Source organism: Tripterygium wilfordii, chromosome 1 (assembly GCF_013401445.1).
Source record: "Tripterygium wilfordii isolate XIE 37 chromosome 1, ASM1340144v1, whole genome shotgun sequence".
Taxonomy (NCBI): Eukaryota; Viridiplantae; Streptophyta; class Magnoliopsida; order Celastrales; family Celastraceae; genus Tripterygium; species Tripterygium wilfordii.
In genome coordinates, this window is record NC_052232.1 from 2,456,263 (window position 1) to 2,481,890 (window position 25,628).

The following is a 25,628-nucleotide window of genomic DNA, read 5'->3' on the forward strand; positions in this document are numbered from 1 at the left end:
GAATGGTAAAGAGTATGGACAAGCATCATTGCATGGTGTAATATAATGAACTACTTAAAAAGGATCATGGGCTTAACATGCATAAATGCGATCAGTTTTTTGAAAGGATCCCTTGGCAATTGTACTTCAGGTGATTTGGTCATGAAAACATATTTTGATATTTTCTTCTTTCTTTAATTGAGGAATCACTCAACCCAGTATGTCTTAGTATGTCTTTTGGACAATTGAATGAACAAAACCTTGAGTTTGCAAATCCATGCACACGAAAGTTTTCCACTTGTCAATAGGGCAATTCTTCAGCCGAGTTCCAGTGCACTAAAACCCACCAGCAAGCCCCGCAACTGTAAGAGAAATTGCTGACAGCTGCAGTCGAATCCTGTGTGCACTCATATCATCAATTTATATATATATAACTGAGGATCCACAAGGCTTCTCCTTAATCCTTAGTGCCACGTGGACGCCTCTACAAAAAAGCTTACACATTCTAATTAAACTTGATAAAAATGAAAGATTGACAACTTGAGTGATGAGAATTAATTTAAAAAAACAAAAATGTAACGGACAAAAGAAAAAATTAAAATATATTGAAAAACTTTAAGACCCATAATGGGGATTTAATGTTTCATGGAAGTGTTTTGATGTTGTTTCAGCTTCACTAAGGTCATGTATTGTTAATTATGAGAGTCTTTTGATATTACTCAATTAATGAAATTCCTTTGTAGTATTTGGTTTGAAAACATTTTGTATGTTTTTGCCATTAATTATCATCATTTTTGTGTGTTTTTATCATTTTGTGTGTTTTTGATGTATTTTGTGTGTTTTTGTAGTATTTAATTGATGTATTGTGCATGTTTAGAGTTTGGTCAGGTTTAGTAGTCTGTTTGGATTGCAACATACACAACATGAGAGGTTTTTCTCACGCTATATTGTTCTAATGTGTAAGTAAATTCAGCCCATTTGGTATTGGAACATGTAAGTGGTGACAGGAAAGCATGATAGAATTCAATGAGTTGTTGAAGGTCAAAGTGATTATAGGCATAAATCTACCAGTCATACATAACATTTCAAAAATATAAATTCAAAAATCTTATTCTAAAAATATTAAGAATCTTATTCTAAAAATATAATTTCAAAAATATTACTTATGCTACATTGTATTTCTCGATATTGAATGCCGCTTTATAGAGAATGTTATACTAACCATACAATATTGTCTCATAAACATGCTTTGACGACCTATAACACTTTGTAGATACTAACGACACAAATAAAAATTGATAAACTCTTAACATACTTATTTCTTATGAATCAAATTTCTTACACCCTATTAGAAATTTTTTTTCTTAGCAAACTAAAAAAAGGTATTGTACATATTTTATCTTCATCTTCATCTCACAATCATCTCTATTTTCTACAATTAAAACTCTACTCTACTACTCTTCATGTTAACAAAGTATTAAAAAATTCTCACACATCTCTATTTTCCAATCAAAATATGTGCCGCGCGAAGCGCGGGCATGCAACTAGTTCAATTTATTACTCTTACATACCAATAATTTTCTGAGGCAAATAATGAAATGCGAGACCCATGTACACGGAAGTTTACCATAAAACACTAACAGTTCAAATTCTGATGCTGAGTGACCTTTACATGTATAATATACCCCTTTAGGATCAAATCAGAAAATTTAAATGGTAAAAGAAAAAACGGCGGCTGAAAAGAACCAGGGAAAATGCAGAAGCTGCTTCCCAACTCTTGTGATGGGTTATCAGCTATGTAAGGTATCCTGACGCATGCGCAAATCCCCAGAGCTGCACAGATAAAGACAGTAGAGTATTATAACCGCTGTTGCTCTAAAAAAAATCTTTTCAAATCTTTCATTTTCAAAATGTCACAACCTAAAAAAGTTTATTTCTTATCTTCTAGTATCTTTTTTTGAGAATGATAAATTTATCCCCAATTTATATACTCTATAATTTAAAATTTAAGGTTTACGATTTGAGATTGTCAATATATCACTAAACACATACATTATCTGTAACCACCACGGGCTCAAAGGTCTATGCAGGGGGGAGATAGGAGTAGCAGAGTGGGATCACTTGCTCCGACTGAAAAATTTTAACAATAAATTTGATTTTTTGATTTTATCATTTTATAGTGAAACAATCATCTTTGTGTCCATCTACAGGTTTATAGTAATAAAAATGGGGTCAGCAATACATATGATTTTTTTCCCAATCAGTGGGTGTTTTTAATTTTTATCATTTTCCCTCCATGCAGAGAGATTAATTTTTCAGTATCAATTTCACTAAATTATGTGCAGTGCATCCTACAATATCCAGGAAATGGCATGAAGAGTCCACGTAATAGGAAGATTATTTTGTGGTAAGGTTGGACTTGCTCTAACACAACAGCATCACAAATGCATAAAGCTGTTAAAGAGACTAAAATATCAGGAAAGCACAAGCAGTATTAAAGTATGAAGAGTTGCACAGAATTGCCATAAAACCAAAATAAGAAGTATCATGAACAAGGTATTGATGGGAAAAAAAAAACACAAGGACTTAGTAGCATAAGCATATGCGGAATGCCATTGACTACCAAAAAAAAAGAAAAAAAAGAAAAAAAAGAAAAAAAAGCAGTAGATTACCTCGACATTCTTCAACTCAAACTCTGGACTATGAGCCAGGCATAAGTTTCCAAATGTTTCACAGGGACCACTAGTTCCGCTTAACCTGTACAAAGCAAGGATTTCTAAAATTTCCTATTAACCGGCAAAAGTAAAACTAGAACACTGGAAAATGAAACCTACAGATCTCCATCCAAGCACAAAGCAAAGTTTCCACCACCACCAAGTGCCAATAAGTCATTCAAACACATGTAGTAGTATCGATTAACACCTGTTTACATAGTGACAACATAAATCAAAACATTATTTTAAAGCATGGGCGAAGATTTTTTTTAGGGCTTCTGAAGCAAAAGTTGATTCTTACAAATCAGATAAGCTATATAAATAACTTTCCTCTAATCTGGTAGCTCAAAAAAAAAATTTCCAGATCTTATAAACGATATGAAAAATATGTGGTTCTTAAGCAGATTCATCATCTGTCAAACTTTAAATTTCCTCCCACTTCAACAAATTTTTAAAACTGATTCTAAAAGCGCTGGTGCGTGGTAGAAAAGTTTATCATTTACCAAAGCTGAAAATAAAATTATCTATATTGCTGCAGAGTTCTCACCATTTATTTATTTCCTTAGGACAGCAAGTATTTCTGAATATCTTTTGCTATGTTGTCCAAAAAGTAAAATGTATGAGTTTTAAAGTTAAAGAAAGTGCTTACCAGTTGGTCTAAATATCCTTGGTGCACCATATAAGGTAGTGAATATGAATGTTTGGTGTGTCCCCTGTCACCAATACACGATTTACACCAAATCATGCTTCAAATTCTTAAAAGGGAAAGAACCAGAGAAAAATAATTAGAAGTGAAACAGAAATGAAAAAAAAAATAATATCACATGCCCATGTACATACCCCTATACATCTAAAAGTATAAGGGCATTTTCACTTACCTGATATTTTCTCTTTGCAGTAGGCTTCAAGGGGCAATCCAACAGCCCACCAAAAATTGCTCCTCCCATATCTCCAGCAATCTAGTATGATAGAAAGCACGTAACATCATCTTCAGTATTTACCAGTGCTTGATGATTAGGCAATTGAAACTACCATTACAACTCAGGAGAATAGATTGAAATATGACAATGACGTACCAGCAAACAAGGACCAGAAAGGTCAGCACTTTTGCGGATAAGTGTGCGGAGTGATATACCATGTTTCGACGTACTGCCCTTCATTTGAAAGAAAGAATACCGAATCAAGATCTAAAATGAAATAAAGGAAAACCAACTCCACTGAACCTTCTAGCCAAACTTTACCTATACAACAAGACCCATTGCCGCCCCATCACAATATTAGGAAGGGATGACTTCAAGAACTCATACAAGTCTTGGGAAATAAAAGCCGAGTCATCAGTGAAGTTAGGTAAAGACTTCTGTGGACTCTGTTGTTCACTGGCCTCTTCTAATACATCAGAATCGTTGCTGCTTCTTTGAGAGTCACGGTCCTCATGATTATCACGTGGAGAAAGTGTTTGTTTGTTCTCGCATACCGATACTGGACTATAATCTTTATAAACTTCACAACTTTTTTGTGCTGCACCATTATCACGAGTTGCACTGCCTTCTTGATAGCTGTTAAATTGCTCATCTCGTTGTCGACATTCTTTGCTTCTCCATCTAACGGGAACATCGGGAAGTGATTGGATTGGTATTAGAGTGTCTTGGTGCTTTCTTGACTTGGACCAATCGAATGGGGCAACCAATGAAAAAACCCTTTTATAATATGGCCTGGCCTACACAATTAAAACCTTCTTGTCACCAATTACAGTCACTCAAGCTCTCAATCGAAGACAAAACGGAAATGAGAAACATACATGATATCTGTATCCGTGGAAGTGGATTTTATAGCTTGTCACATATCAATGTTCTATATAAGATATCATCAGATTTCTATATGCATATATCTTACGCTTATTTGAGTTTGCTTTTTCTTCTCTCTTCATCATATTTTCTGTTTCCAAACAGAGCATGTATATATACATTAACGGATAATCAAGTGAAGAAAGAGGCTGAAATCACAAATGCATTGCAAACTCCTTAACAACAACAAAACACAAAACATATTCTTTCAGGAAATCTGCCTCTCTATAGCAATCACGGTTAAGCTACAATTACATAAATAAGATCTCAAAACGACACAATTCCTAATCCAATCACATACTTTATATTTTTTTTAAAAAAATCCCACAATCCATAAAACAACCAGATCCAACATTCAAAAAAAAACCGAGTAAAACAAGACGAAGAGCATTTGAAAGTACCTTGAAATTATGATCGAGATCAGATGGGGAAGAAGAAGGAGGAGAGTTGGGCGAATCAGCGAAGAGACGAGAGAGGCTCTCAGTTACCTTTTCTTTCAAGGTCATCATGGTTTTCTTTTGCCGTTTGTCCAGAAAGAGATGGAGAGCTTTGCCTCAATGTTTTTCGGTGATCCGGTATTTTACTAGAATGAAGATCGAACGATGCAAGAGAATTATCGGTGGGTAAAGCAAGGAAGAGAAAGTAATGGAGGAGAGCACGAGCGCAGCTTCTCCCTCTACGAAACAAGGAATACCTTTTCAGAACAGAAAATTGAGTTTGCTTCGGATTCCGATTCCGATTCCGATTCCGATTCCGATTCCGATTCCAATTAATCACGTTTTATTTTAGGTGTATCGAATGGTAATTGGCAACATGCATTTATTTATTATTACAAATATTGATGGCTGGTATCTTAAAAAAAATCAATATTCATGGTTCGAATATTCTGAAACCTCCACTCAGGCACTCAGCTTCTTTTGGTAAGTAATCGAGGAAGAGGATTCGAATTTGGGAATCACCCAATTCAAATATATGCTTTAACCTCTTCGATTGAGGAGTTATTGTCTCCAACCAGAGCTAGGCCACCTGGATATCGATCAATATTTGAATCTTCAATCAAGGAGATTAAAAACTGCACGAAGAACATAAATTGAAGATTACCATGTCATCTATGCCAAAAGTCGATGAACAGTTGGACAAAATTGATCGTAAAATTTTGCAATTGGTATAAACTTCTACAGTCATGACTTCGTTTGACACATAATTTTGTCAAGCATATATGCTTGTAATATATAACTATATATTATATGCTGTCTAAAATGTCGATAGTATTTGATTCAACTTTTATTGATAGCTCATATATGGAAAAAAAAAAATAAAGAGTAAAATAAATAACAAACAATTTAAAAAATATTTTAAATTAACAGTATTATATTTTTACTTAATAAGATAATAAAGTAAATATTAAATGATAAATAAAGTAATTAAAACAATTTACTGCATAATTATAGCAAAACCATATTAATACAGTAAAACAATTTACTACACTTCCCCACATGGTTAATTTCAGCATTCCATTAACAAGATAGAGACATATTGTTCAGGAAATTTGGAATTGTCATAAAATTATTCATATGAGTACCGTTTTCAAATGCTAACTTTAGAGCAAGTCCAACCCATTACTCATTTTGAGTAACACAGTTTCCCCTATTTTAAGTAAAATGCAGTTTTAAGTTACCGATTTTCTAACACCCTTCCAACCACATATTTTATTTTAACATCACATCAAATATTTTAATATTTTCCAACATAACTACCTTCAACTTTAATTATTATCATAAATATATTTAATTTTTTAATAATAGTAATAATTCCATTATCTATTTTAAAAATATAATTATTTCATAAAGTATGACGAAATTAGGCCACAATTTGCAATTTGCAATTAACACCTCAGATATTAGTGGGAATCTAAAGGTTTTGGTGGGTTATGATATGCTGTGCCGGCGTTCCTGCACTTTGTGCTGCACATGATGTCGCGGGAAGTTCTGGTGGAGAACCAGAACAACAATAAAAAAATAATTTTTCACTTTTAAGTAACGCTTTTTGGTATCTCACATTTGAGGTAGCAAAACTGAAAAACTAGAAATAGATAAGCTTACAAGTAACCCGTTGGAAGGCTTCATCATGAAAAAGCATAACCTAAAATACACTTTTGCCTATTTTTGGTTATGCGTTGGACATGCTCTTATTGTCTCAAAAATTGTCTAAAATTATGTGTCACAAAATGACATTTTTTTCGTTTACTTAGTGGCGTATATACTAGTTGACTAGCATATATGCTAATAAACATGGTTCACCAAATGAAGCGATTTATATTCCAACCCAACTAATTCAGAGGAATAATAAGGATCTCACCGTCACCCTGTCATTACATCTATTGCAGTTCCGGCTAACAAGCCACTTCACCGAAATTGCTTCTAGGCTAGGAAACGGAACTCTGACAGATGAATCCAGAACAACTCATAAGAAAAACCTCCTCCGGCTAGTGTCCATTTCCGGCTGAGATTCAAAGGGTTGTGAGAACAAGACTTGAAAGGGATTAAGAGACAGTTTAAGGAGCATCAAAGAAGGCAAAGCAAACAGTTTGGAAAAACCAATTTAAAATGTGATAAGTAAATTACCTTGTGTACCAATTCATATTCACCCCCTTTGGTATCAAATGTTCCATGTTGTAGACTGATCAGACTGATCAGCTTAAGCGTGAAGCGAGGACCACACTCCTGCACGTTTGAGAATTATGATTTAGGAATAATAAACATTAAACATAAGTCACTGAAACCCTTGACATTCTACAGATGCCAAGCCAAGCAAAAAATTTCTCTGCGTAGGTGGCAAGAGGGTTTGAACGGCACACCATGCTTAGTTTCAAATATGTGTGTGAGAGAGAGAGAGAGAGAGAGAGTTACCAAGGGCATTCATCGATCAAAATCCATAGTTAAAGACCAAATGAGATTATATTAATCAGAAACACTAACCTGAAGACGGGCAATAGTTCTCTGGTCAGTGACGTTCTCACCCTTGGCATCCTTTGCCTTTTTAGCTGTACCTTTTGAGTCACTCTGTTTTGTTTCTTTGGTTTCAAAGATGTACCTGGTTATAAAACAACATAATGTAATTCAGAGAAACACAAACCAAAAGCAATTCGAGAAATTTTTATTTCTGGCACCTAATCAATAAATAAAGCCATACCTGTGATGCCGGAAGAATATAAAATCACGCTGATTGTGGAAGGTTACAACTCACCGTCCATGGAAATTTGGATCTTGTGGAAAAAGTGACATTATTAATCTGGAGGTAACAAATCAACAGAAGGAACTGTCAAATAGAGCAAGACTAGTGATCATGCAGACGGTCAAAGAGAGGCATTGTTATTTCACTATTTGAAGACTTCAAGTTGTGATCACATGTCAAAAAATTCTAGTTAAGGTTCGACTTCATGAGTTCATGTACATATAAAAGTAGAATGGCCAAGCTTGTAAAGGAACAGAATATCATACCTTCCTAGTCGATGACCCAAGCGAGTTGTAAAGTTGTTCATCACCAGCTCAGGCTTATGACCAGTAGGATTTCCATGATTCTGCAGCAATATACACAGATAATCAGGAAAACAAGGAGGTAACAGCTTAGCCCCTTTTATCGAAATCAATTGAAAGAGCTACAAACGAATTAAAATTCAATCAAGCTCAATTTGACTAACTAAAGCACAAAAAAACTCTGTAACGTTCCTACAAGGAGGGGTTGATGTTTGGAATAAAGTACAAGCACCCTAGCATACTGCTCTAAAACACCCCTAACTATTACCAGATTTTTAGAAGGTCCATCAATCAAATATAGAAGTGCCAAATTGAACAAATAGATGAAGAAGAATCCTACAACACAAACAACTTTAAATTTTAGCTTCCATCCAAAATGTCCTTTACTTTAAAACAGAAAATGGTTCGTGTTCAGTAAAAAAAAAATCAGAACATAGCTTGCATTAGATGTCAAGTTTTAAACTGGTACAAAAAATAAGCCTCTAACCTTAATATCCTTGCGTAATACGAGATTTGAGAGCTTAAAATGGGCAGTAGGTCCATTAGGCAAGCCAATGACAAGGAGAGCATTCCTAATTCTCCAATTCGTGTCCTCATTACACTGTCATGACCTCCTATTTATACACTAAAAACCTTCCTTCAAACTGCATTCCTAATTCTAGTTGGATTTCCTTCAATTGCCCTTCCTTAATACAACCGAATCTCTCCATTCTTTGACTTCGTTTTGCTTGATTTGCTTTCCTTGTATTTGATCCAATCAAAAGCCAAGAGCAAGGCCATCTTTTACCATCACGTGCAACGCCTTTCATTGACTCCAGCCGGCTCCACTTCTTTTCATTATTGATCTTGAATTTATCCCAAAATAAGTATTGAACTTGAGCTTAAATCGTGAGCCTTTCTCATCACTTTTCTCATAAATATTCTGAAAATCGAAATAATGGAAAGTTACGTAGAATCCATGCTTAGTTCAATGAAAAGAGACAAAAACAAGTGTAAAGAGAGGTTTAAAAATATGTAAAATATAGTACGATCAGTCCATCAATCAAATATAGAAGTGCCAAATTGAACAAATAGATGAAGAAGAATCCTTCTACACAAACAACTCTAAATTTTAGCTTCCATCCAAAATGTCCTTTACTTTAAAACAGAAAATGGTTCGTGTTCAGTAAGAAAAAATCAGAATATAGCTTGCATTAGATGTCAAGTTTTAAACTGGTACAAAAAATAAGCCTCTAACCTTAATATCCTTGCGTAATACGAGATTTGAGAGCTTAAAATGGACAGTAGGTCCATTAGGCAAGCCAATGACAAGGAGAGCATCTGTGAGACAGCTACACAGTCATCTTTTAGAATCATCACACAAATAGCTTGAATACTGAAGAAAAGTCCTAGTTTTACTGATATAAAAGGAAAAGCATCCACATCAAAAAGTTAGTAGTAATAGAGAAAGCCTAAAGCTAATATCTGGATCTAGTCAAAGAACCTTAATCAAATAGAAAGCGGTATAACTAACCCGGTTCCGTGCGGTTAGTGTGGACTACTATAACAGCTGAGAAATCCTTGTTGTTTGCATATCCTACAATCTGGAAAAAAATGTTAATAACCTTTTCAATAAGAATGTACTGCAATAAACTTCAGGCTCTTCACTATTCAGCCTATAAAACAAAACAGTGAAGAAAAAGTATAAAACCACCTTCTTTAAGTCATAGGTTCCTCTCTTGTAATAATGTGCATTTGGAACCACCGCAAGAAGCTCTGATATAAATGCTGGTACTCTCTAAAACCAAGTAGTAGCAATGAGTAAATAAAGTAAACCCAAACATAAATGTTGCAGAAAGATGAGAAAAATATATAGAAATTCCAATGCATATGCAAATGAAAAAAAGAAATGCTGAATAGCTTAATAAGAAACACAATACTAACTTTCTGCTCAAAGTAAAAAAGTAAAAATTCAGTAGTGCAGAACATAGAGTAGAATTGAAACGGCACGTCGTGATCAATATCTTTGGCATCCGTTCTTGTTTTAGAATTGAACGAAATTCATCTGCTTCATTACCAGCAAATAGCTGCAAAACAAGATAACCAATGAATTAGCTACAAGAAGCACTTGATGGTCAACTTCCACGAGCAAACACCAAAAGAAGAATTAGCTATCATCACAATAATGCATGAAAACCACTCATATTTTGAAAACGTTTAGCACTACTACTACGTATATTTGGATAAAATACTCAATCAGAGAAAGCTACATCTGCACTTCTTTTGGCTATATAGTCCATGGAACATATGACTGAAGATAGTTTCTTTCTATTAATTTATTCAAGTCATCTGCAAACGATTTCACATCCACCAACTGATCACTATGCTGTCCTAGTATACAAAGCACGATGTGACCCTCAATGGTCACATAATAAATGGTCAAACAAAATCATGCACAATTTTAGGTTCCAATTAAAACTTTCAGCTCAAAAAAATCCAATTTAGTGTAATTTCCTTTCCCTATATTTATTGGGGATTATTCATTAAGATATCAATAACACTAAGCTGGAGGCTCTAGAGTCATCTTTGCTGGCTATCAACTTTTCAATAATGATCTAGTAGAAACATTTATCCCTTGATTAATGGGCTAATAATTCAAGATGAAAACAATATTATCACATTTCCTAGACAATAATAATACGCAGGCAGTAGAAATGACAGCATGAAAATACTTAGTTATAAATTATAGTGACTATGAAACAAAATAACATCATTGCACCAAAACAAATTTATTTCCTTCTCAAACTTCTGCCATAGGATGTAAGGGCTGGCCTTGACTATGCACAAATCATATACTCAAGGATTAATCAATTACATGTGGTTTCTCACTTTCTTGTGTAGTAAGTCACGTCTGTTTTGTTCTAAATATTAAATTTTTTTCACACAATAAAATCAAGTCCAAAATCCATCAAGGTCATTTTCTGCTTCTCTAATGGCAATTCAATCCCCCCCCTTTACTTTTCTTCTTATCAGATTACAAAATTAAATATCAACAAAATTTCAAGCAGCAGTTTTCCTCATCTAAACTTCGTAAATAGAGTGAAAAAAAAACGAAATGAGAAACATAATGAATTGGCATTTGGCAACAAGGCATGAAAGAAACCTCTTCATCATCGGGTCTGCAAACAGTTTCGTCTAACTCTCTTGTGTTCAGTGTTCTCAATGGTACGAGGTACCGTCCTTGGAGGAGGCTGCAGAAAGAAAAATTATCAAATCAATGCAACCGAACACTTTATACCATAAAACTAAATTCATAGAAAATTTGTTTATTATACTTTTTGCTTGCTTAGTGACCGAGAATTATAGTAGTATAATAGCTTTGTAATTCTTTGTACGAAATATGAATGAAAATATTCTTCGACAAAAGTTCTTTGTTCTCTTTTAGTAGTTTGATATCTCATTTAATTTTTAATTTTTTCAATAAATTCACATACTCCAATCCAAATAACCAAATGAGTAATTTCAAATTTTGAAATCATGTGTCCTAACTACCATTTTACGTCTCCTTTCGATCAATTTTTGCATCTAACAAATGTGGATCACCAAATTTGGTTACCCAACTTGTTACTGAGTCGGAGCATTTTCTTAATCTAGGGTTGTCATGGTATTGATAAAATATTGAATATCGTATCGTTATCTACTCTTTGGTTATTGAAAAAGGAGAGTGTGTTGATATACCATTACCAATTCTTCGGTATAGTATTTTTATCGCTAAAATCTTTACCGCTAACGGTCACGAAATTTCAACACCAATATTTTTACGGATTACCAACAGATATATTAATACCTTAATATTATTTTAATTTGTTAATGATAACCACTAGATGTATTTGTAATAAGATCTACACCACTGATTTTTAGCGTTATCTACGCCACTCTCTCTCACTCTCACCCTCTCTCTGCAGCCTCTTTGTGCTCCTCAACATGATCGAGTACAATTTCAACTCTGTCATCAATGGTGACCTCGCGACAATCTTTTAGATTAATTATAAAATGTTTTCTTTTTTAGATATCTAATATGTTTCTAATGCATATGTCACCCACATAGTTTTATATATAAATATGATTCCTTTCTTGTACAAATCTTTTGATGAGGGCAAGTAAGTCATTAGTTGAACGATAATCACATACATAAGGGAGATCATTCACCCATTAGATAGTGGGTTCGAATCTACTCCCTTCTCAAACCCCTATTTCAAAAAAAAAAAAAAAAAAACTTTTGATGAGAAATTTTATAATGGATGAAATTTATTAAGATGACACATATCTAGGATATAAATTACCACTGGTTATTCATTTAAAATGGCAGACAAATTATCTAAGAATAGTGGACTCCACTTATTAAACATCACACAATTAAGTTACTTAACTTGTAAAAAAAAATAATTGAGATCCAATATAGCTACTACATCTTCTTTAAAGGAGTTAAAAGATTTGCTCAATTCAATTATTCAAACCCTAATCTATATGTATAATTTGTATACAATGTACTTCAGTCAAACTTGATACACTGACCTCCCCCAACAAAATCAGATTCTCTGCATTCATACCTCCTCACACTTTTGTAGAGAGAGAATACTTCTCAATTTGAAAAATTATTTTATGAGTGTCATTTTGTTCTCATTCCCTTGAAAATATTTTAAAAAACCAATATGAAAACAAGACAAATGGTTCACCCTTTCCATAAAAAGTATTTTAAATTAATTTATTTATCAAACAGTACATTGTACTCTTCCTTGTGAAATGCAAAAAGATACCCTCCCTCATCTCTTCTCTGCACATCTACAGAGGTAAGCCATTCAAGGGAAAGTTTTGAAGCCCAAAATAACCAGAAAACCCAGACCAAAACAAAAGCTCTTCTCTTTTTCTTTCAGCAAATCAAAGCATCAGAAGGAAACCCTTCAAATTTTCATCTTTTTCAACCAAAACCCATTTCCCAAATCCCTCCAAGAACCAGAAACAGCCATGATTGGATCCATTTGAAGAATACCCCAAATGGGTTTTCCCTCAAAACCCGTTCTTTGCCTTCTCTTTCTTGTTTTCTTTACCAGTCTTACTGTCACTGAATCTGCCACTGACTACAACTCCTTGGTTTACAAAGGTTGTGCAAAGCAGGCTCTTTCAGATCCAACTGGGGTTTACTCTCAAGCTCTATCTGCCCTTTTTGGTACCTTGGTCTCGCAATCCACCAAGGCCAAATTCTTCAAAACTACTAGTGGGTCTGGCCAAACAACCATCACTGGTCTCTTCCAATGCAGAGGAGATCTCACAAATAGTGACTGCTACAAATGTGTGAGCAATCTTCCTGAACTGTCAGACAAACTTTGTGGCAAGACCGTTGCGGCAAGAGTCCAGCTTTATGGGTGCTACATGCTCTATGAGGTTGCTGGGTTTGCTCAGATTTCAGGCATGGAAATGTTGTACAAGAGTTGTGGTTCAACAAATGTGGCAGGGGCTGGGTTTGAGGAGAAGAGGGATACAGTCCTTTCAATGATGGAAAATGGGGTTGCTAGTAGTCATGGATTCTATACCACAAGCTATGAATCTCTTTATGCTTTGGGACAGTGTGAGGGAGATGTGGGGGATGCAGATTGTGGGGAGTGTGTGAAGAATGCTGCTCAGAGAGTTCAGGTTGAATGTGGTAGTGCTATTTCAGGCCAAGTTTATCTGCACAAATGCTATGTTAGCTTCAGTTATTATCCAAATGGGGTTCCCAAAAGATCATCATCATCATCATCTTCTTCTTCTTCATCTTCTTCTTCTCCATCAGGTAAAAAAATAAAGCAAAAGGGAAATCTTGAATCTTAAGCTAAGATATGCATTGCTTTTCCTCTTTCAAGGCTAGTTAGATTGCTGCCTTACTTGTAGAAAAAATCTTAACGAGTATTAGTCATTTTCTCTATTCCTCAAATGCATATTTTAATGTTTTGATTTGGGGATTTGTTTTGAGTGACAAAGGAACAGGCCAGAATACAGGGAAGACAGTGGCTATAATTTTGGGAGGGGCAGTAGGAGTGGGATTCCTGGTTATTTGCTTGTTGTTTGCAAGAAATTTAATGAAGAAACATGATGGTATGAACATTCCCTACATTAAATCTTTATCTTGATTCTACTCTGTGGTGCTGAGTGCTGACTTGTGGGTATTTCTTATTTTTTGTTGCAGATTTTTGAGGGGAATAGCAGGTGAATTGATGGATTACAGCTTTGAAGAGAATTTTCTTTTGCGGTTGTATTTAATTTTACTACATTTTTTTCTTCTGCTAAAGGAGAAAGAAATTTTGTGATTACCAGAATTGGTGACTAAACAGTAATTAGAAAAAACCAGTTGGGGAATGAGATGGAGGTATGGAATTTTTGTGAAAAGGAATTGAATGCAAGAGATAGAATGAATGTTTTGTCATTTTGTAGTTGCAGAGGAAGGAAGGAGGTTATGAGAGTAATAGGTTTTTGGCCAATTGTCATGTGATTATTGTCTCTTTCCCCTCTTCCTGCAGATTCATGCTTTCTCTTTTCGTCACTTTATTCTTTATGAAAACTGAAAAGTCTCTCCCTCCCTCCCTCTCTCTCTCTCAAATCTACTGACTCCAATACCAATACAGTGAAGTATTATTGTTTAGCATTGATGGGTTTTGAAAGGGATTGCATCCCTAGATTCACAATTTACTATTGCATTGGTTATGTTATTTAATTCCTTAATTAGTGTTGCTTCTGTCCTGTGAGATTGTGTCAGGTGGATGCAGCCAGAAATGGACTAATCTCATGGATTCAACATGTAATATAGTAACATATCTTAGTTAATTATTTCATATATCATCTATTATTATAAAAGTATAGCCACAGTACTACCTAAGAAATTTTTTAAATTTTCACCAACCACCATCTCCTTCCTCTTGCAATCATCCCAGAATTCAGAGGAAAAATAGCTTCCTGGGAATATATTCACCCTTGTGATACTAATATCACTTAAAAAGGAGTTTTGTGAATACATTGTCGTTGTGAGGGGTTGGCGAATCATTTGGGTGATAATTTAGTTGATAAATCTATTTGGGGTCAAATCATATGTACTTAAAAAGTTACGAGTTTGATTCACAACCTACGCTTTAGCGCACCTTATCCTCACGAGCTAAACTTTTGCCCCATCTTATCTTACTGTTTGGTGGGAAAGGATGAATTTGTATAATTTTCGGTTAAAAAAAAAGAGAAAAAAGTTGGTAACATAGTATGTGCAGGCAAGCCAAGCCACTCACATGGCAGAGTTGGGGTGTTGGGGGAGTGCATTATTTGTTTGTTCATGAAATGATAATGTTATGTATGATTATATGCAGTTGCCAGCTGAGTGTGTTTGGACTTTAGTTATGGTATGAGTGATTTGGTCAAACAAGGCATCAGCTTCGTAAAAGACTGGAAGCCCACCAACAGACTGTCTCTCTGATGCTGCAACAGCTGTGGGAGCGCCCTCACAAGTCTTTTTGACTTTTTCTTGTTGAAGTCTTCTGCTTTGGGGTTTCAGGGTTTGTAAAACTTTTCAGTATCTGAATGATTTTTTGTCTCAATTATAACCATTTCATATGAAATTCACGATTTCACATGAATCGTATGTGTTCATTTCAACATTTTCGCCTTCTAATTTGCATGTGTTTCTTTTCTTTTCTTTTTTCCCTTTTTTCTTGCTAAACTGAGCTCAAATTTATAGGTACAAACAAACAAAGTGTGAAAGGTAAAAGCACACCTTGGTAGTAAAGGAAGGAAGAATCTTCCATATTACTAGTTGTGTTGACAACATAAACGTATGTCTTGGGTTCCACCTATCCAACAAAGAGCTTAAAGGTAGAAGCTTTGTAGTTTGTATTTGGTAAAAAGTAACCACAATGATGCAATACTATTGAGAAAAACAAAATGCATTGAGTGACATGTTTTCGTTGAGATGGTTGAGAATGAGAATAAAAAGTTACATGTATAATCATATAAATTTGTTGATTTACTTTTTTTTTCTTTTTTTTTTTTCTGTAATAGAGGTGGAGTTCAATCTGTGTTCCATGCTTGCGAGTTGGACCCAACAAATACCGTCAATTGAAAACCATTTTTTTTCATGACCATTTAAAAGGGACATCAAATACCATCCACCCATGGGCCATTAAAATGCAACCATTGTGCAAGTGTTGCTTCCTCTTTTGGCTCTTGATTTACTTTGGGAAAAGCATAATCCACATATAGGAAGCAATAGGGGTGTTCATAGGGTTTAAAAACCCGGACAGACCCGGTGACCCGGCCCGACCCGGGGCCTATCGGGTAGACCCGATACTTTTCTTATCGGTCCGGGCCAAACCCTGCCCGAAAACTCTTAAACCGGGTCGGGTCCCGGGTTAGTAATTTTGTATTTTTCGGGTTATCGGGTCACCCGATAACCCAATTAGAAAATTATTAAAATAAAATATATTTTTACTTGATGGCCTATTTGTGGTTTTAAAGCAAATTCCCTTTTGCTTCTCTCTGTAAATACGATGTGGGATTAGATGGAGACTAGGCAAATACAAGAAAACCAAGAGTAAAACCCAATACTTCAATAACGAGAGTGGAAGACTGATGGAAGGCTGAATCAACGGATCTTGACACATCACACCTCCATCGATTGCTGCCTACGACAAGTCGTCAACCCCAAACTATATTGCCCTTTCCTTCTCTCTGTGCCAAACCTTATTCAGCTTCACTATTCTGCCACCATAATAGCTGTAATTGAAGAGACATTACTTTCTAATTTGAGGTAATACCATGTTTGTGGATCTGAAATTGCTCCATTTCTTTAGATCTGCTAGTGTGGGTAATGAAATTCCTCCATTTCTTTAGATCTGCTAGTGTGGGTTTGGATCTACTAGTGTTACCGTGTGGGCATGTGGTTGCCAAAGTGTTTCCATAGTTTTTCAATAAAGTAAACAATGCAAGGCTTCTATCATTTTTGATTGATCTGGACTGTATAATTCTTGTCCATCTAGAACGGGTTTGCATTTTTTTTCTTCATGGCAAGCAAACGAGCGAGGGCGACTCGAGAACGAATATGATTTTTCAACCATTGTTCTGTGTAAGGTTTTACCGGGTAACCCGAAACCCGAACCCGGTAACCCGAAACCCGTTTACCCGATAATTTTTAACAGGGTTATCGAACCAGGTCTTCATCTCTAAAAAAATATCGGGTCGGGTCAAACCCGGACCGATAACCCGGAACCCGGCCCAATATTCACCCCTAGGAAGCAATGCAAGATCTCACTAGAGAATCAGAGATAATCAAATGACGGGCCGGGCTCAAATTACATTTTTGAGCTATCGGAATTAGACTTTAGCCCATGGGCCTAGTACAACTGCCCATGCATACAAGATGATGGTTCCTAGCCTTCGGCTATTGTGTTGTATAAGACGAATTTGCATTTGACAAAGCAAAGCTCGTCCAATATGGCGAGCGAGGCAGCAGCGAATACGGACCCTCGCATTGTCCACGCACAGGCTCTCAAGTCCCCTTACACGCCACTCTCCATCTACAACACTCTCATTCGGCTCTACTCCACCACCCCCTACTCTCTGCGTCTCTTCTCTCATCTACCTTTCTCACCCACCGTCGTCTCATGGACAGCCCTCATCTCCGCCAACTCCTCCTCCCCTCTCTCCCTCCGCCTTTTCCTCTCCATGCTGCGCAACTCCCATCTCCCTCATCCGGGCACACTCGCCTCCCTTTTCAAGACTGCCGCCTCTGTATCTGCCCTCTTATTCGGCCTTTCTCTCCATTCCCTTTCTATAAAGCTCTCTCTGCATTCCCACCCCTTCACTGCCTCCTCTCTTGTCAATTTTTATGCGAAGTGCCGCCTTCCCCATGATGCTTGTAAGGTGTTCGATGAAATTACTGACAAGGACGAGGTCTGTTATGCTTCTGCGATCGTGGGCTTGGCGCAGAATTCGAGGCCCGTTGAAGCGTTGTCGCTATTTGCCGAGATGAAACGATATAATGTGGTGTCAACCGTTCATAGTATTGCGGGGGCATTGCGTGCGGCGGCGGAAATGGCTGCGTTAGAGCAGTGTAGTATAATTCACGGGCATGCGTTGGTTACAGGGTTTGATACGGACGTTGTTGTAGGAAGTTCCCTGATTGACGGGTATGGGAAATCGGGACTGATCATGGACGCCAGGCAGGTTTTCGACGAGTCCTTGCCAAGCTTGAATGTAGTGGGCTGGAATGCCATGATGTCAGGTTATGCACAACAGGGAGATAATGAGTCAGTATTAGAACTATGTAATTCCATGGAAGCTCGAGGATTTGTACCTGACGAATTTAGCTTCTTAGCTATCTTAACAGCTTTTCGTAATGCTGGTTTGGTTGCTGAGACCAAAAAGTGGCTCTCTAGGATGAAGAATGATTATGGGTTGGAACCAAGGTTGGAGCATTATACCTGCCTGGTGGGTGCAATGGCGCAGGTGGGGCAGTTGGAGGAGGCAGAGAGTGTTGCAATGACAATGCCTCATAAACCAGATGCTGCAGTTTGGCGGGCACTGCTTACTGCTTGTGCTTCTCATGGGGCAGCAGACATGGCTTCAAAAATGTCTAGGAAATTGTTAGCGTTAGACCCGCTTGACGAGTCAGCTTATTCAATGATTTTGAATGTTTTATCAGCTGCGGGAAGGTGGAACGAGGTTGCTGAAGTGAGAACCATGATGAAGAATAAGTGGGTGAAGAAGGAAGGAGCAAGGAGTTGGATTGAAGTGAAAGGAGAAGTTCATGTATTCATGGCAGGGGATCGAAAGCATGAGCTTACAAGTGAGATTTATAGGAAGTTGGGAGAGCTGATGGAGGAGATTGAGAAATTGGGGTATACACCAGTTTTTGATCATGGAGGAGAAAGGGAGAAAAGGGAAGCGCATTGGTATCACAGTGAGAAGTTAGCTGTGGCTTTTGGTGTGGTGAGTGAAGCAGCGCCACCAGGAAAGGCTCTAAGAATTGTCAAGAATTTGAGAATTTGTAGAGACTGTCATGAGGCGTTCAAGTATTTTTGTAGAGTAATTGATAGGGAGATTATTGTGAGGGATGTTAACAGGTACCATAGATTTTTCAATGGCAGGTGTACCTGTGGAGATAATTGGTAATAACTATTACCAGTTGCCACCCAAGAATGCATTGGAAGACACTTTTTTTATCACACCATGATGTGTAATTCCTATTGATTCTTTTGTTCTACTGTAATGACATAATGTTAATGATGTTTCATATGGCACAAGCTCCTTTGTACTGTAGAATATGAACAAAATGGCAGCAGGCATATTTACAATGTACTTCAGAAATACAGAGATCAAGAGGATGATTAGGGCTGAAAGGTCATCTGGATTTTACACTGTCACAGCTCCTCGTTAAAGAATACAAGCAATAGTTGTCCATGAGGGTGCCGAGACCCCGCTGTAATCATTTTAGGGTTTAGGTTTTTTTTATTTTAAATCATGGGTAAACGTTTAGCATTCCCTCACGCTTGGCGCCAATGAGTTTTTTTTGAGATAAAAAAGACTATGCCTTCACCATATAAAATTTTTTTCAGTAATAATAGCATGGCACTTCGAATTCGATAGAAACAAAATTGTATTGCTTTTTCAAAAACAATTCAAAAATCATTAGTTTATACCCACAAATCAATGAAAAGAACATTTGCCTCTTTATATAACAAATCAAAAGGTAGGACATATATTGAGAGAATTTGCACCTACTCCCAATTTCTGAATTGAAAGGTCCGAATAATTAACTCCACAATTAGTTGTTAGAACAATAGGTTTTCATATCGTTAACTTGAATAAATGAAAATCCTTCTCATTGGATGATCATGATACTTCCCAAAAATTGAAATTCTTTATCAATGGAGGAACAATATCAACATTTTTGTTCAACAAGATGCCAAAGTGAATGATTGGCTCATTTCATACTAGAAATAATTGTGGGAAATATGGCCAAGCATGAGATTAATCTATGAATTAGTTTTGATCGGGTATAAGAGACCAACCATATTTCCCAAACAAAAATCAAGTTAATCACAAGAGAGAATGATTTGGGTTCATATTAAAAGGTCCAAATTGTCCCAAATATATGGTACTCTTATACCCGATCAAAACTCATTCATAAATTAATGACATGCTTGCCCATGGAAATTGATGTGCAACATATTAATATAACAAATGATTTATAGGGTCCAAAAAGAAAATATTAATATCTTTCCACAGCATGTTTCAACTTGGATGCATGTCTCATTGATCCCAGAGTCCACACAAAATCCAAACCAAATAGAACCTCATTCACTATTTATTTTCTCAACCACGCGAAAATGGTGACTGCACACCAAATGCAATACAATAATGTACATAAATGGGAGAAACACAAAGTAAATGAAAAACTAAAGGAAGATAAAATAAATCGTATAACTAACCACCATTTACATTGCAGCCTAAAAGCTCAAAAATCCAAATGAACAGAGGCAAGGAAGCACCAAGACAACATCTCCAAAACTGTTTGAATAATTTACTTACAAACAAAACCACAAGTAACAGGACCACAAGAGGGATTATTAGTGTGTTGGGATAAAGAATTAACGCATCCATCATGGAACGGGCGGACCAAGCTCTGGAGCTAGCATGGCAAATAGGCATAGGATTTTTTTTTTCATATCATGGAATGGAACAGAGATGCATCAAACCAGGGTTGCGGGGGAGGGGAACATCCAAGGAATTCAAATATTTGATATGAAGCTAGACATAAACAAAATAAACTTGCCCCTCACACTTTTTCAACAAAAGATGATAGGTACTACAATATCTTGTTTCCTAAACATAAAACATTCAGTAAATTAATTAACTTAACCCTCTTGCTTAATCACCCTTGATTGAGTTCAATTAGTACTCTTAGTATTATAATTCAATTCAGAAATCCAAAAAGAGTTTATAATTGGACTCCATCATTATCAGTGAATGAATTGGGAACGGGGGCATTTTCAGGTTTCGATTTAGAGTGCTTGATACAAAAAAAATCCTAACCATGTGTCAGTAAATGATTCTACAAAATTTAGCACTTCATGTAGCATTAACACCTGAATAAACTGACAAGAACCGATACAAACGCAAAGTATGATCACTCATGCCTCATGCCAATCTTGATAATTGTTAGTATTGATTTTGATCACAACTGGCTCAACAAACCGTTATTCAATCAAGAACTTGTTCATGATTATTTATGGTTTTCATCCGAGAAAGCTCGTAACAACTAACTAACGGACTGTGATCACTTGACAAGATTGCCAAAGGGTTAGATTAACTACGACAAATTAAATTCGAATACCTTCAATCCACAATCATCACAAGTAGATAATTCAAGAGAGTTATTTAAAAACTACATGAATCGCTCAAATAATGGAACCCTAACTCAACATCCTTTCATAGAAATTCGAAATCACAGTGAAATTTCAAATCAAAGGCAAAGGGTCCTTCCCCTAACCTGTAACTGTCTCGTCTTCAGCTGAGAGATCGAGAGTTCACTTTGGAAGCTGGACTTGGGCCGGTGGCGGGGGACCGAGGAGGCTCTGCTGCTGTATCTCGAGCTCGTTGAACTGCTGCTCGCGATCCATTTCAATGATGAGGGGTACCACGAGGATCAGGAACGTTGTCCCTGCGATCCAAGCAGCCTTCCCGGTGCTCTTCAGCAGCTTCTTGGCCACGACCGCCGCGTCCCCCGCCGCCCGTTTTGTCGTGTCAACGATCTGAGAGTCCGATACGCTGCGAGTGAATCGCGTGATGATCCCTGCGTCGTCGCTGCTGGCGTTGGATATAGACAATCGCCTTTTGCCCGCAGACGCCATTGTGAGAGACAGTAGACAGAGACCGGCCGATTAGGGTTTTAGATTTTCCGAATAAAGGCAGTTTTTTTGGGTTTTTGATAAATATTTTTTTAAACTAAATATGCGAATGGGGAGGTTTCTCAAAAAGACAAGAACCTCCAATGGGCTTGTGAAAGCCCAAGGTTTTGGCCTTTGGGCTTCTTTCTTTGTAATGGAGTCCAGATGAAATTTTAGGCTTCTTCAGAGGAAAAAAATAAACAAAAACATTCCGACATCAAAGTCATAGATTGATGTGAAAATACGTAAATAAATTGATCGAACCATGAATTTATTTTCATGAAAATCAGTGTTAGAATTAATAAGGATATAAATTGCTTACATGGGCCAAACAAATCTCTTGGAGTTTAAAAGAACAAGGCCCATTTGTAAGATGCTGTTTGCTGCTCTCTCTTACAAAGCAATGTAGGAGAAATAGTCGCTGTTATCTATAAAACAATGTGAGTCTCTATTATGCATAACTAAAACAAGAGATTTGTTAAAAAGTGGCTCTACTGAACAGAGTCGGTATAATACAGACAAGGCTCTCTTTTGGGCTAGACTTGTAGCATGACTACAGAATCTGTATCTGTTTATTCTCTTCCTCACGATTTCTCAATCTCTCCATCTAGCTTGCCGCGCCTCTCCGCCCAAGTCGTCGCACCTCAACGCCTCTCCATCCAAGTCGCTGCATCTCAATACCTCTCCGCCCAAATTGACAGAATCCACAGAGTTGAGCAATCCCCTCTCTAAGGTGCATAATCGCCTCTTTTTCCTTCTTCTCTCTCGCTGCTCTATGTTATGCTTCTGTGATGAGAACCCAAGAATGTGGCTTAAGAATGCTTATAATCGAGTTCGAAGAATCAAGACAAGGCAGAAGCGTGATCAAGTTAGACGTGAAGGAATGGGCTTGGGAGCCATGCAAGCAAACGTGCATGAAAGGAAATTGTTCAATAAGTCAGTGGAAGAGCGAATCAGAGAGATTTCATTGAAGTTGTCAGCGTTAGTGCAACTCTAATAGTCAACTTTCTTTTATATGATTAGTATTTATTTTCAATAAATTTAGCCTATTAATTAGGAGGACTTTAAGGGATGTATCCTTTATAGCTTTTAGTATTTCCAATTAAGTAGGATTCGTTACTATGCTTACGACTATATAAGTCGGCTTGTAACATAGTATGATGATCAATAAAATTAAACAAAAAAAGGAGACTATCTCAAAGCTGAGAGATTTCTCTCAACCCAACATTTTTCTTAATTCTGCTAAGATAAGGTTTTCATCATTCTACTTTGACATGATTCAAGCTGATTTACATGAGATTGAATGCTAGGGCTCACTATATTCTAAGATTTTTAATTCAATTCTAGCGAAATTACGACGTGGGGGCTATAATCCTTTGACGAGAAACTAATCGGAATAAGCAATTTAGCCTAACTCCTTACTAGCTGATTTCATTAGTTTTCCTTATTTGGTGTCTTGAACTTTCTAGTAATTTACTTCCTCCAACCTCGATTCTCTCTGGTATTACTGTAATGATGTAGCTTAGAGATTCATTGAAAAAGTACTCTTCCCACAGACGACGACGACGCCAAATTGTCTATGCAAAAATCTACACGACTTACACGTCAACAGTTGGGGTCCAAGCTGTGACGTAGACGGTGAATCTCTAATAATTAATTAAGTATCTAATGTTACAATTCAGAGTCATACCTCGTCTCAATTTGATAGTTCATTTTTATAGGCATTGTGATACGTTTGTTGGGATTATCATATCCCATTTGTTGGGTTTGTTATGATCTTGGCGTTGGGTTGTTGAGATGTGAGGATCCATCTTGATTCAACTTCGTGGGTTGATTCTAGGAAATTCCTCTATGTGAGGTATTCCCTCTTTGTGCCACATGTCATGCTGACTAAGCATGCCATTTTTATTTATCCACAATGACTAGTTGGTCACTTGGACACTCATTCTCCCAAACTAAAGAGATTATGTGTTCGAGTGAAGGAGGCATGATAATTCCCTGAAATAAATACGTGCGGGTCCGAGAGGGTCCAAAGTGCACACTTCCTTAGTTGGACTGAAATGACAGGTAAGAAAACCTAATTTCTACATCCACATAAAAGACGTCTTTTATGTGGATGCGAAATTTGCATTCAAGGTATTGTTCGCTTTGTGGTACCTCTTTAGAAAATTCATATCCTCCCCCTCATTTATTTTAGAATAATATCTCGCCTCCCTCACTCGAATTCATGACTTATTGGTGATGGGAGAATGAGTACTAAAGTTACCATCTAGTTTAGTTGATGAATCTAAAGAAATTCTTAGTATCATTGTGTCATGGTTGACAAATGTGTTTTGATAGGATACAAAGGTCAAGCAGTAAAGAACGTGATTGGCTGATGAAGCAAATGTTATCTATTAAGCCAACATTGGAAAAACATGTTATATTGGCAATTACATCTAATGTGATATGCTGTCTCCCAATTTGATTATTTGGATGCCTTAAAAACACACACACACATGGACAAAAGATCTAATCTTTCGCATTGTGCAAAAATGTTCCCAACTTTTAATGGCATGGCAATTCGAGTCAAGCCTGTTTTTAATTAGTCAAATCAAGCTTGAACTCAGGAATATCCCAAACTAAGCTTAAATTCAAGGTCACATATCAAATTTAATTTAACTTTTTTTTTTATCAAGAGAATCACTTGACTTTGATATTAACCTTTGAACAAAAATATAATATGAGTATGATACATTGAATACAATTAATATATAACTCTAGGAATATTACAATATGCTACGAGACTCAACTTCAACTCTTCATATTCACACCTTATCACTTGTCAAGATATTTTAAAAGAGTTGAGTAACCTAATGTGGTTACGTAAATATTTTGGTGAAGTAAAAAAAACAATGCTTGTAGGGAAAGATGATAAAAATTTAAAATTTTTTTTGCTCATTTATTAAAATGAGTACATTCTTAATTATTATTTTATGATATGAGAATCCACAGTGACACTCTTTTGGTGTATTGTGAGTAGATTCATGAGCCCGCGTAATAGCCTGCAAAGCACACAAGTCAAGCAAGCACATGGTAGTTCATGTTGAAATTCCTAGCAAAAACACATTGAAGATATTGTCCGCTCTGGGTCACGGGTCCGCACAAATTTATTCTTCACGGATCGTCTTCATTAGTTCTTAGGTTTAGAAAACGCATCTACAATGTGAGAGGAGATGAACTTTGCTTGAAAGCTATTTTGTTGGGTTATGTCAATCCTATGTAGGATTTCAATCTTGTTAGTTCCATGTACGAGTTCAGTAGAAATCAAACCCACGACCTCGAGAGAAAACATTTAGCGTTGTGTATTTACAACATAACCCCATTTATTTTCATTATTTAACGTAAAAATGTTATCTTCAATACATGTAAATGAAACCTTATATCTAGGAAGTTCAACCCAATGTCAGTCCATTTGAATAAGAACTTAATAGGTGACAATAGACATCTCATATCTAACAATATAAGTATACTAAAATACCCACTTAAATGTGCCAAATAGAAATAACCCCTACTACTATAATGTCTTCTGAGCACAGGATAACAGAGAAGGAAAGTGGTGAGCACAGGGCAGAG

General features: G+C 36.4%; 5 protein-coding genes across 10 annotated transcripts; 2 read left to right on the top strand and 3 right to left on the bottom strand.

Annotated features, from left to right (window-relative positions):
* Positions 1–2,314: 2,314 nt before the first annotated feature.
* Positions 2,315–5,289, bottom strand: LOC119995204 (oxidation resistance protein 1-like). The gene is made up of 8 exons (XM_038841635.1): positions 4,939–5,289; positions 3,935–4,410; positions 3,770–3,842; positions 3,572–3,652; positions 3,343–3,406; positions 2,814–2,901; positions 2,558–2,736; positions 2,315–2,445 (listed from the first exon to the last, which is right to left on the bottom strand). The coding sequence occupies exons 1-8, from the start codon at positions 5,044–5,046 to the stop codon at positions 2,315–2,317; spliced, it is 1,200 nt and encodes a 399-aa protein (XP_038697563.1). The 5' UTR covers positions 5,047–5,289.
* A 158-nt stretch (positions 5,290–5,447) lies between these two features.
* LOC120005746 (ribosome production factor 1-like) lies at positions 5,448–11,371 on the bottom strand. Of its 5 annotated transcripts, none has more exons than XR_005469927.1 (9): positions 10,044–10,470; positions 9,767–9,850; positions 9,587–9,656; positions 9,311–9,393; positions 8,038–8,117; positions 7,516–7,630; positions 7,162–7,260; positions 6,913–7,039; positions 5,448–5,609 (listed from the first exon to the last, which is right to left on the bottom strand). XR_005469927.1 is itself a non-coding variant. In XM_038855588.1 (9 exons), the coding sequence occupies exons 2-9, from the start codon at positions 10,083–10,085 to the stop codon at positions 7,001–7,003; spliced, it is 612 nt and encodes a 203-aa protein (XP_038711516.1). In that variant the 5' UTR covers positions 10,086–10,139; positions 11,216–11,371; the 3' UTR covers positions 6,732–7,000. The 5 variants fall into 5 exon arrangements, 2 of the variants coding, with proteins under 2 accessions (XP_038711516.1, XP_038711704.1); XR_005469919.1 differs by having other exon boundaries at positions 6,902–7,039; XR_005469904.1 differs by having other exon boundaries at positions 6,896–7,039.
* A 1,466-nt stretch (positions 11,372–12,837) lies between these two features.
* Positions 12,838–14,599, top strand: LOC120001826 (plasmodesmata-located protein 2-like). 2 transcript variants are annotated; one of them, XM_038850415.1, is made up of 3 exons: positions 12,838–13,882; positions 14,077–14,184; positions 14,276–14,599. In XM_038850415.1, exons 1-3 carry the CDS (start codon positions 13,108–13,110, stop codon positions 14,281–14,283), a joined length of 891 nt encoding a protein of 296 aa, XP_038706343.1. In that variant the 5' UTR covers positions 12,838–13,107; the 3' UTR covers positions 14,284–14,599. The 2 variants fall into 2 exon arrangements, with proteins under 2 accessions (XP_038706343.1, XP_038706276.1); XM_038850348.1 differs by having other exon boundaries at positions 12,841–13,882; positions 14,071–14,184.
* A 2,933-nt stretch (positions 14,600–17,532) lies between these two features.
* Positions 17,533–19,354, top strand: LOC119985200 (pentatricopeptide repeat-containing protein At4g33170-like). The gene has a single exon (XM_038829457.1). It carries the CDS (start codon positions 17,557–17,559, stop codon positions 19,234–19,236), a length of 1,680 nt encoding a protein of 559 aa, XP_038685385.1. The 5' UTR covers positions 17,533–17,556; the 3' UTR covers positions 19,237–19,354.
* A 2,073-nt stretch (positions 19,355–21,427) lies between these two features.
* Positions 21,428–22,056, bottom strand: LOC120000494 (mitochondrial import receptor subunit TOM9-2-like). The gene has a single exon (XM_038848593.1). It carries the CDS (start codon positions 21,975–21,977, stop codon positions 21,654–21,656), a length of 324 nt encoding a protein of 107 aa, XP_038704521.1. The 5' UTR covers positions 21,978–22,056; the 3' UTR covers positions 21,428–21,653.
* Positions 22,057–25,628: the final 3,572 nt, after the last annotated feature.

What these genes read in the sequence shown, in the direction of transcription:
- LOC119995204 (XM_038841635.1), bottom strand. Translation starts at nt 5,046, where the DNA reads ATGATGACCTTGAAAGAAAAGGTAACTGAGAGCCTCTCTCGTCTCTTC. An exon ending in CTGCAAAGAGAAAATATCAG is followed by an intron (nt 3,407 to 3,571) that starts GTAAGTGAAAAT and finishes TATTGGTGACAG; the next exon opens with GGGACACACCAAACATTCAT. An exon ending in AAGGATATTTAGACCAACTG is followed by an intron (nt 2,902 to 3,342) that starts GTAAGCACTTTC and finishes CTATGTAAACAG; the next exon opens with GTGTTAATCGATACTACTAC.
- LOC120005746 (XM_038855588.1), bottom strand. Translation starts at nt 10,085, where the DNA reads ATGCCAAAGATATTGATCACGACGTGCCGTTTCAATTCTACT. An exon ending in CACTAACCGCACGGAACCGG is followed by an intron (nt 9,394 to 9,586) that starts GTTAGTTATACC and finishes GCTGTCTCACAG; the next exon opens with ATGCTCTCCTTGTCATTGGC. An exon ending in TTGGGTCATCGACTAGGAAG is followed by an intron (nt 7,631 to 8,037) that starts GTATGATATTCT and finishes TTTTATAACCAG; the next exon opens with GTACATCTTTGAAACCAAAG.
- LOC120001826 (XM_038850348.1), top strand. Translation starts at nt 13,108, where the DNA reads ATGGGTTTTCCCTCAAAACCCGTTCTTTGCCTTCTCTTTCTTGTTTTC. An exon ending in ATCTTCTTCTTCTCCATCAG is followed by an intron (nt 13,883 to 14,070) that starts GTAAAAAAATAA and finishes TGAGTGACAAAG; the next exon opens with GAACAGGCCAGAATACAGGG.
- LOC119985200 (XM_038829457.1), top strand. Translation starts at nt 17,557, where the DNA reads ATGGCGAGCGAGGCAGCAGCGAATACGGACCCTCGCATTGTCCACGCA.
- LOC120000494 (XM_038848593.1), bottom strand. Translation starts at nt 21,977, where the DNA reads ATGGCGTCTGCGGGCAAAAGGCGATTGTCTATATCCAACGCCAGCAGC.